The 11,240-nt window shown below is 41.4% G+C and overlaps 1 protein-coding gene across 1 annotated transcript in view; it reads left to right on the top strand.

Annotated features, from left to right (window-relative positions):
* Positions 1 to 3,666: 3,666 nt before the first annotated feature.
* Positions 3,667 to 11,240, top strand: part of AGPAT5 (1-acylglycerol-3-phosphate O-acyltransferase 5) — a 69,274-nt gene continuing 61,700 nt past the window's right edge. Inside the window, exons 1-3 of the mRNA XM_009333259.1 lie at positions 3,667 to 3,829; positions 6,671 to 6,840; positions 7,305 to 7,385. Coding sequence (XP_009331534.1) covers positions 3,667 to 3,829; positions 6,671 to 6,840; positions 7,305 to 7,385 — 414 coding nt within the window. The remainder of the gene's footprint in view (positions 3,830 to 6,670; positions 6,841 to 7,304; positions 7,386 to 11,240) is intronic.

Raw genomic sequence — 11,240 nt, 5'->3', positions numbered from 1 at the left:
CTACCTACTCAGCTTTCCTGTAGCCAGCACCACACCAGGCACCACACCAGGTGCCCATCGCCAGGGATCCCTAATTTGCTTTCCCAGATAGTTTGGCCACGGGACCAAGACCCGCTCCTTGACATGGGTCACAAGGACAACATAGACTTAACTTACGAGACTGGAAACCTTTCCTTTTGCGTATGTCTAAAAACTGTGTTTCTCTGAGCTTCTGAATAGTCCCCGGTCCTTTAGAAAAACATGTGAGACCTGTATTTGCTAATGTAACTCACAGCTGCTCATATGCACCTCTCCATCCTACCAGAGACAACTGGCTCTTCCCTCAGCAGCACCACCACCAAAAAAGGAACGCAGACTAGGAAAGGACTACCTGGGTCATCAAATCCCAGTTGTCTGCTATCTCAGGACCATGTCATATAATCCATTTACAAAGTTATCAAGCTCAGTCTTAAAACTACTTAAGCTTTGATGCCTCTCTACACCTGTTGGGAAGCTCTCATTTCCAAGAGATAAGCTTCTATCATCTAACAGAAATACCTAGTATTAATCCTTCAGTGCATGGATTTGCATTTTGCACAGTTACATTTAATCCCACTTCCATTTCTCCAGTTCTTATCTGCCCTGTTAACCTTCAGTGTTTTGCCTTTACAGAGCTGCATTGGGAAAGATTTAAGAAGTTTATTTGATACACAAGAACTGCATTATCATGCTGCTGATAAACAGAAAATGCTCTACTATCCTAGCAAGGTTATAGTGACCTTGCTTGTTAGTTCAGAAAAGAAAATATGCACACTCGTTCTGTTAAATGAGTGTGCCGGCGTCTTCTGCTAGAAGTGAAGTGCAAAGTTAAATTGCAATAATATGTCACCACAGGATCACTAAAGGAAGCGTTGAGGTCATTTTCACAAATTGCGTAGCCAAAAATAATTCCACTATATTAACCAATATAATTATAATGTAATATACTAACGTAAGAATCAGTATGGTTATGAAATACTTAGAAAAAGAACTGGCAAAGCAGGTAACAGATAAAAACATACGTAAGGCTAATTTCCTGCAGCTTTCCCTCAGCCGTGTTTTTGGAAACTCTGCCTCTAGCTTAACTGTCAGCCATGTCAAAATGAACAAGATAAGCAACTTAGAAAAACAGGAATGATAACTTTATTTCTCTTTAAGCAGGCCCATAGCTTTGATAATAATTTCGTTGTGTCCACCAGCACACCCCAAGCGCGAGTCTGATGGGCCATTGCCATTACGGGCAGATGTTCCTACCTCCTCTGTCCTCACCCAGCTACTCAGCTTTGTGCCATTAGGAAATAACAATAGCACAGACCTACTTTTTTGTGGCAAAGTCCTTACAGAAAACATTTAACAGTATCAGGCTCAAGACCAGTCTTTGAGGAACTCTGCTTTCACCCTAGTTCTCTTTTCTCTTTAGCCAGTTCCTCACCTTGCCTACAGTTCTTCAGGTAATCTTCAAGTTCTCCACCTTAATTAATAATTTTGGCACTGTATCAGGTCCTCTACAGAAGCTGACAACTCTATTGCATTTTTTCAGTTACCTTACTGAAGAAAGATACAAAGTTTGTCTGGTATGAACTACTGCTGCCAAATGCAATTTACATTTTACCGTCTTTTACAGCAACTTTAGTCTCTTTAATCATTTTTTCCATCAAAAATAGATTTTAAAGTCCTGTGAAGTCAGATTGACAAGCTATCCAGAATTCCTTTCCTAAATATAGTGCCATGTATTGACATAATTGAAATCTTGCAAGCTGCAGAATCAATGTTATCTGTTTTCTTCATGCATGCAGCACATTCTGCCTACCCTCAGTAGACCATGAAAGCACTGTTGGTGGATGAGCAGTAATTTAAAAAGTCAATAAATTCCTCCATCAGGCATTTCAAGTAGGTTAATGAGAAATGAATAAATTTTATATTGCCCAAAGTAGGATTGGATAACTCTACTTATTTGCATTTACGCTAGATTATATTGCCAATCACTGTTGTACCTGTATAGCAGCTCCCTGCAGGCCCCTGTGGAGAAAGAACATAATTTCTGCAGTCTGTGATAATGATTTCCAGCTATGTTTCTAACTTCTCTTCTCCAGAACTTTGAAGATACTTGAAATGATTATGTCTGAGAGGAGGAGCTACGTGTATCTCACAAAGAATAGGTCTAAGGCATATTATGTCCTCGGTTTTACAGGCCACAGTATACGTGGGAGATTGTCCTTCCTTATACTGCAGCCACCTTTGAGAGAACAACACTGCTCTTTCTTTTCTTTTTTTTTTACATATTGTTCCCTTCAGAATGTCTTCTCAGGTAGAATACCAGTGGTCTTGGGTGTTGGCACATGGTTTATCACTTTGATTCCAGTGGTCTTGGGTGTTCACACATGGTTTATCACTTTGATTCCCCCTTTCTGGCTGCTTGGTTCTTATCTCTCCAAGAGAAAGCATTTGTAAAACATGAAATAATTCTTCTGCTCTGGTCTTTTTAGGGGACGTTTTCAAACTTGGGCTTTAAGGAGGAGTTAACAAAATGGGGAGAGTCAAGAAAAAAGTAGTATGAGAAGAGATTTAGAAATTGTGGCATAGAAATAAAAGATTGAAGAAAATAGATTTGTTTGCTCCAGGATAAAGAAGACTGAAGAAACTTCAGGGAAGAAGTCTGGTAACAGATGTAAGACTAACTAGGTATGTTTGAACTTTTCTTAATGCAGGGGGCCTGAAGCTGATAATCTCTTGAGATCTGTCAGTTTTGCATTTCTATGCTTTTCTCTCAAGACAGAAAGTCATTACCAATGTCACCAACAGACATTTTGGGCCTGGCGATTTCACCATCAGTGCCTTTGAGCATTGAGATGGTTGTTTCCATACATATATCTGTATATAAACTGGTTTATTTTTCTCTTCTTGAGTAGCTCCTTGCAGGATACAGAGATCAAGATGGCCTATAGCCGAAGAGGGGACAACTCTCTACCCTGTTACATCTATTCATTCACGAATTACAGGTGAACATACATAGAATTGTAACTTTGCGTGTGTGCATCTTCTGTGAAGTCATTGACTGCTGTATGTCTCCGATTATTCCTTTGGTGATGAACAGAGATTAGTTTTGCTGACGCTGGATATATTATTAAAATATTATGTATATTACCCTTTTTCTTCGGTGTTACAATGTCAGGTAAGAACATCACCTTCCCTTGACAGAGTAAGGGTATCACCTGCCCATTACAGGAAGAGGGATTGAGTAGAGTGAGGATCAGCCAGCTACTCTCAGCCCTGTTCTTACACCAGGGTCCCATCCGTAGGCGAATGGCTTGAGCAATGTGTCTAGTGTTCTGAAACTGGAAACTGTGACTAAAGTATTGTGGGAAGCAGTGAAAGGATTAACTGTAACTGCTGTGTTGGTCTTCTTTCTACATGATTTATTGCTTCTTAAACAGAGGGCTATACGTCTCCTTGTCTTACGCAATGTACCTGCATTAAAGCAAAAGGCAGTCGTGCTCTGAAAAGCTGAATAGAGAAGGGTAACTTTGTTTTGCAGAAGGCTGTGTTATTTCAGAATATGGTTTCTTTCTGTTGGGAACAATCCCCTATTTAGAAAAAAAGGCGTGAAACTGCGGCTCCAGGGAACTGGAGGTGGGCTGCCCCAAAGCCATGAGCAATGGGAGTCCCCACGCAGCAGGCTGCCCCACAGCTGTGGACACTGAGAGCTCCAGCTATCAAGGAGGAATGAGCCTGGAAGCCCTGAGAGCCACGGCTCCCGGCACTTCCCAGATCTCTGCCAAGGAACCAGGTCAGCAAGCTGTCAGGAAGCTGGGTAGGGTTCTCATTGAAACACTAGATTTTGATGAGTCAGCAAACGCTCAATTAAAAACATGTCAGAATTTTTCCAACCAGCTCTGCTCACAATCTAAACAAAGGGTGTGGGGAGGAAATACTGTCCTTATTTTACACCAGAGGGACTGAGGCACAGAGATATGAAGTAACTTATGCCAGGTGCTATAGAAAGTCTGCAGTCAGGAGGCAAACTTAGATTCCATGCCGTCCCTTAATCACGAGAGTATCCTTCCTCTAAACTTAATTAATTTGCCATTACAATGACCTTATGAGATAAGCATTACTTTCATTTTATAAACGGGAAACCAAAATAACTTGTACAACAGCAGATAGGAAGCCTATATCTGAGCCAGGACTTGAACCCAATGTTCCTAAAGCTGCTAAGTGTTAGCAGCAAGCCTACCTGCTTCTTTCATGGTCAAGGTACACAGACAATATACAGTCAGTCTTGGATGACCTTACTTACCTAACCATTCTAATTGCAGCAGTGGTATAGAATCCTACAGCAAAATACTTCTGTGCTACAGTCTTGTTATACTGAAGCCACACAAAAATGCTGGTTTACTATGAAGAAAGCCCTCGTACGTGGTTGTGGGTAGTACAGAACTAGAACTTTAGATAGAAGGAGGTAACCAATGCTTCCCTAAACACCCATATATACAGTTCAACTGGCTTTCCTGGTTCTGCTAAACACGAGCAGCTGTATCTACACCTAAGCACACCACGTAAGTTCTTTTCCCAAGTCTTTTATGATCCCAGGTTTCTTAGGCTTCTGTATGTAAATATTAACTCGTCCTTCAGCTGGATTTCTACTTTGAACACAGCCCTAATTGTAGGCAAGAACTGTAGCATCACCTGGTATTAAAGTCAGTTCAGTTTTTATTAATAGATTTTCATTTCAAATGTCAGGGGGCTTTTCTTTGTTGTCTTTTCTTTGCCTATTTTAAAATTTGGGGTTGAAATTTCCTAAATTGCATTCTTTTAGGGAACATAGCTATGGAAAATATGCTATTCTGCTGGTGTTATTATCCTCATAACCTTTTTCTTTTCTACTACTTTTGGCCTTTGAACAGGAATTTGAAATTTGATAAGGTAGTGAGTAGCATTTAAGCTACGGATGTGTCTTCTGCTACTGTGAAAATCGGCTCAAATTTGGCCAAGTCACAGACATTTGATAAATCTGTTTGCAAGTGCATAATAGAGAACCCAGAGTCTACCAACTAAAATGCACAAATCCTGTTCTCACTGAACGGGCTGTATAGATGCTGTCCTTTCTGAGAGACAGCATGCTTTGTCTGCTTCGGGCTGTCCAAGGACCAGCTGGAGGGAGGCAACAGGCTGTGCCACAGTACCTTATTTCTGCCATTCTCTCAGTGCTCTCCCTGCCTGCACCCAAGTGCCACAGATGAAGAGTCCACCCAAGTTACATACAAAGGGAATGAGAGCTTCACCAAAGGAGGGGAAAAAAGCAAAGCTAGAACTGCTGGTCAAGGGTGAAGCTGTGGCTGAGAATTGTTGAGGAAAGACTGGACTGTGACCAAGTAGGCAGGAAGTAAAAATTAGAATCGCTCGCGCAAGGAGACTTTGACATACAGAGGAGTGGATAACAGGATTAGGAGCTCTCGAGGGAAATTAAGAGCAAACTAGGATTCACTAGGAAAAAGATACTGACATTGTGTGAGAAATGTGAATGGGATGCACAGGAGTCATGGGAGTAGAATTAGCTAGGTTTGCCTGGGAAGGAGATTGGGAAAAAACATATAGAGACAAAGCAGAGCTGAGAACAAAGGATGCATTTTGGAAGGGAGACTGAGAGTTTGATGGGTGAAGGCTGGAAACAGGGTGAAGGCTGGAAACAGGTTAAAGACTCTAACAAGAGGAGGGAGAAAACTTAGAGGCAGATGAAAGGTGATAGGGATCTAGCTTGATGCAAAAGAGTCTGTGTTTATTAAAACACTTTCCTCCACAATCTGTAAAGAGTCTTGAGAATCACCATTTCTGTAGGGTCATCAAATACGTTTTAGAACCATTGGCAAAGTGTGTTTCTCCTCCTTTACTAGTTTGGTTTATTAAATGGTGACATTTTATACTAGACCTGTAGCAGAGAATCTGAAAGTTGTTTTTATGGATAAATCCTATAAGAGTGAACATAACGTCTCGCATGAAATTTCAGGATTTATTTTTGGTAAAAGAAGAATCACTTGCAAAGTGAAACCTTAAAAGTTAGCAAATGCCATAGATTATGCTGGCTATGCCTGCAAGATAGAAGTTATAGAACAACTTTCATATGGGGCACAACTGAGTAAAAGTCAGTCTGGAAAACAGACAGCCTAGAGGGGATATTATAGAGATCTGTAAAAATCATGAGTGGCACAAATAGGAGAGTGGAAAGGAATTTTCTCTCTCTTTCAATACAAGCTCCAAGGTATATAAAATGAAATTACAATAAGGAAGGTTCAAAACAAAAGGAGATGACTCTACTGCTTGCCAAAGGTTGTTGTGGAGGCTAAAAGCCAATGCAGGTAAAGGGAAGAATGGGTAGCTACATGTAGGATAAATCTGTTGGTGATTACTGCTGTATATGTAGCAGTCATATCTGTCTCTAGACCTTGAACCACAAATGGGAGGCTTGGAGAAGGCTGGGAGAGCATGGGAGATGTTTGCCCCATCCTTACTTCTTCTGTATCTGCCATTCTTATTGACTTATAGAGGAGAAAAGTATAGCCAGATCCTCAAGAAGAGATTTCATATGAGGCAGAGAAGGACTGAAACCTGCCTCAATTAATGTACAGCTGAACTTGAGTTTCCCTTTCACTGCAAGGGCACGATGCAGAAGACTCTGTAAATCACACCATAAACACAACCATGCCCACTGCCACCCAGGGACATAAGATGGAAAATCCTCCTGTGATCCATGGAATTATCTCAGAAAACAAGCTGGCCCACTGGGCTTCCTCACCATTTTCTGGTGATAAAAGACATAGTCTCCGAGTAGGACATGAGGGTGAGGAATGGAACGAGTAGAGCACAGGCATGTAGACATGTTTCTGAGGTGGACCAGCTAGATGTTGTACAGCCTTATCATGCTCTGTGTGAGAGGTAGCCAAGGAGTCCCCTGGGACAGAGGCACAAGAAGGAGCCCTGCAAGGCCAGAGTCAGGGATGGACACGAACTACTGCAAGTCTCACCTGAGATTGGAGATGACTGCAGGATTCAAGGAAGCCTTCATCTTCTAGAGCAAACACAGAGAGATGCAGGAGGTTATGGTCACTGTTAGAGAAAAGGCACACATCTAGACCTGTAATCTAAACTAGTATACTTGTCTAAACTAGTCTAACTGTAATCTAAACTAGTCTACCAGTAATCTAATCTAATTATTTTTATATGTTACATTAAACAATTGCTAAGTAAATGCATCTTCAACATAAGAGATGCTCATTATTCTTACCCTGCAGGTCACCCTCCTTGGTGATGCGAGCTACGAGTTTGATACCCTCAGCAAACTGAATCCATGTCTAATCCAGTTCTCTATCCATGTGGGTGGAAATAGGAGGTGATGTTGGCATCTTCTCTGGCACATATTAAAAAGTGTGTTACCAAACTCTGAGAGAGAGATCTGTGGGTTATGCATCTCAAGTTGACAGATGTGTTTCTGAAATCCAGAATGAGGTCCTGCGAGGCTGTACTTAGGCCACAACGCCATCCTCAGCATGTCCTTTTACCTGACTTTACACAAATACACATTGAGCCTACTACTTTTAATCAACTTCCTGCTCGGACTGATGATTGCTGTGGATCCCATTCTGTGCTGCTTAGCTCTCTGCGTGACGTGTACTGCATAGAAAGCCTAGATACCCACTCAGAGTCCTGGACTCCAGGAATTCAGGTGCTTAAATCCTTATTTGGATCTAGTCCTTTGGCCTTAACATCTGTGCCTTGTTTCTCAATACATATAAAGAGAGGTAATACCAATAAATCATCTCCCAGGATATTGTTGAAGATAAGACCATCTGTAAAGGTTAAAATTCTAAACCTTGAGGCAGTGTGATTTGTATCTAATGTTATCTGGCTTTGCTTAGTCTAACTGATAATTACAGTGAGTGGGTGACAGAATTGTGAAACACCACCGTGTGACTAGCACTACGAGAAAATCCCTTAATGTTCAGAGTTGGAGCTTAGCGACACAGTTTATGGTTCCTTCTAGAGGAACAGTCACAGGTATTTTTCACCGTAAGATGAAAGTCTGGTATTTTTCCAGAGTTTGGTGAGTTTGGCCACTTTAGAGGTGACAACCACTGGCAGAAGAACCTAACACCAGAACAATCAGGTTCACACCAAATAATTATGCTCACACCAAACAGACTGAGCTCCTTAGGCATGGCAGACTGATGTTTTGTTCCAAAATTGCAGGCTTGTTTAGTCTTTTACAACTTCAAGGCTGTTCTATGGAAGAAAATACCTTAACAGGTTTGAAGTCCTAAATGGAGTCCTAATCACCCTAAATGGGGTGAATTTGCTTCTTCCAGCTGAAAGTAAAATGACTAGGAATTAATTCTGCTGATAGACTGGCATTTCAGCTAAAGGAGATGTAATTAGGGCCTATGCTTTCATAGGACTAGAAATTACATATTGCAGCAAGGATCAGAACATTTTTCTTATTTTGCCTCTGTAGTCTGGAATGTGAAAGACCAATATTCAAATTCCTGTGGCACAATTCAGAATGATCCAGGATAAAAAGCGCCTATGAATCAAGTGAAGCAAGGACTTGGTGGCAGTGTCCCAGATCTAATCATTGTGGCATACTCATTTCTTGAATTGAAAAGTTTGGATTTCATTCAGTTGCAGACATTTCAACACCATATTACCATATCATACTGATATAATTATACTAGGAAATTAAACAAGCCCTAAGTCTTCGTACAAGAGACTCTGTACTTTTTGTGTGACTAAAAACTAAAACAGTATCTATACATTTGATAACATATACTTGATAAAGAGAGGAAACTGTATTAAAAGGGTCTGTTGAAAATATCAAACGATCAAAAGCAGAAACGAAGTGTGTGAACATGTGTGTGTGTGTGGTGTGGGATGGTGACAGATTAAGAATGTGAAAAAGCATCAAATGGAAGAAAAAAATTAAATTCAAATATTAGTGTAACAAAAAAGGAAAAAGAGGGGGCATGTTAAAAACATGTGAAATATAAAATACAGCAAAGACAGGTAGTCTTATTTACTCATTGGTACTATAGGAGGAAAAAAAGCTTCAAAGGAATCGAGGGGCAACTGTTCTAAAACTGGTAAAGACGTCTTTTTATATATAAGCCTAATGAATTGAAGGATCTCAGTGCTTATTTTTATCACTGGGGCAAAGGACTGAGTCAGATTCAAGAGAGGAATAGACATCTATGTAGAATAGCTATGTACATAAACACATATACAAAAGGGCCCCACAAATCCTAAACTGAAAGAGTATTATTAAGGTTGTGAAGTCAACCACTTAAATATATCAAGAAGTGCCAGACTAAGACTGCTTGTCTGAGTTCAACTATGAGATTAGGTACTACTTTTCCACTAGACTTCTGTTGCATTCGATGCATAGAATGTGCATTATTTCTTGATGAGCTTGATATTTTATTTTCCTTTTCATTCAAGGTGTGTCTTCAGTTCTTATTTATCACGATAGCCAAACCATCCTCCAGAGGTAGAATTGTTCATTTCTCCAGATTTTGTAATCATTATAATATCCAAGTTCTTCAAAACTGTGAGTGAATTTATAGTCCTGTAAGTAAAGATACGGTTTTACATATATGGAATCAGAGGCCCCAAGTTCAATCCTTTATATGAAGATTATTTATTCCTTTCACATTTTCACTGCAACTCATCTCTTCAGGCTGTTCACTGAGTCTTTAACCCCATCTCACAAGCTCATACTCTGCCTTAAGCCCAGCCAGCTGAATTTCCCTGTATTTTCCCAGTCCTCCACCATTTCCCAGTCCCAGTTCACTGTTTATTCTACAGACTGCCCATCTACATTTTCCACTCCTGATTGCAGTCTCATTAGCCAAACACACCTAGTTGCTCTGAATCCTAGTCGCTCTCTGCAGTCACCTTTTGTGAAGCAGCAGGTCTGGATCGACTCTCCAACCCGTCCCGCCATTCCAGCCACACCAGAGCGCTTGTTCCTGCATACCTGGCTCTGCCCTGCTGGCATCAGCTTTACCTTCTCTGTGTTGTGCTGGATTACTTTCTCTTCCCTGTATCGTGGTGAATTATTCTCTTCCACGTGGCCTTGTCACAGGCATCACAAAACAGAAGCTTCCTCCTCAATTTTCTGTCCGATCTAGGTTTGCTTGGTTTAGAGCAGAAAAATTCCCTGCCAAAAGAGGCCATGATGGGGAAAGTGCCTCTATTCTGGTAGTCCTGAGCTGAGGGTAGCGTATGCAGTTACTCAGTGACGACAGAAATGTACACACTGATCAGGATGGAGGGCCCTGACAGAAAAGCTGCCATGACCCTCCAGCCCCACCCTTCTGGAGGGGGGAAGGAAATGAAAGACCGTTTGGTCTCATTTAGGGACACAGAAGCTATGATGCATGTCAAATATGTCACACTGCGGAGCTCAGGACCCCTGAGGCAGTTAGAAGAGAACATTGCCACAGTACTTCAACCTAGTGTCGTTCCCCCAGTCTTATTTTACTGAACTATTCAGGATACAATTTTTAACACACACTAAAAACCAGCTAGCATGAGGTAAACAGCAAAGGACAAAGCTTGTCCCAGTTAAAGCCTGGCAAAGGAAACAGAATCTTTGCAGAAGGTATTGAGCATCCACTTCTTTTGAAACGACGAGATCTTCACAAGCTTTAGGATAAAATGCACTTTTTCAAAAACAAGGAATAAATACTTCACTACGTGCTATGGCTTATTAAGAAACTCCCTCTCTGGGAAGGTTATTACACCGTTGTTTTCTACAAGACTTACTGCGTTTTCTTCAAAAGCAGCTGGTGCATCTGGCTGCTGCTGTCACCAGGTTATCGGGGGCCAGAGAGGAGAGGATGCGAGGCGGGCGGCGCCTGCTTTTGTGAGAACCTGGGGGAGTCAAAACCCCAACTGGTTAAGCACAAAATGCAAACAAACCCCTGACCATCACTGTGGTTGTAGCCGGCAAGAGTAGTAAGCACCACTTTCTTAGTGCTCCACTTTAGACTCACGGCAGAAAGCGTGTGTGTGTGTAGGGGGGAAGTAAATTTTCTTCCAACTTACGCTATGCTAGGTTAAAATTAATGCTAATTACAGCTAATCAATTACAAGCGCGGGTGCTTATTTCACGTGGTGCCAAGTAGCCCTCCACCACACCATGCGGGAGCAGCCCGGCACCCCCTGCCCCGCAG

Source organism: Pygoscelis adeliae, unplaced genomic scaffold (genome assembly GCF_000699105.1).
Source record: "Pygoscelis adeliae isolate BGI_AS28 unplaced genomic scaffold, ASM69910v1 Scaffold57, whole genome shotgun sequence".
Taxonomy (NCBI): Eukaryota; Metazoa; Chordata; class Aves; order Sphenisciformes; family Spheniscidae; genus Pygoscelis; species Pygoscelis adeliae.
This window is presented reverse-complemented; position numbering and strand designations above follow the sequence as displayed.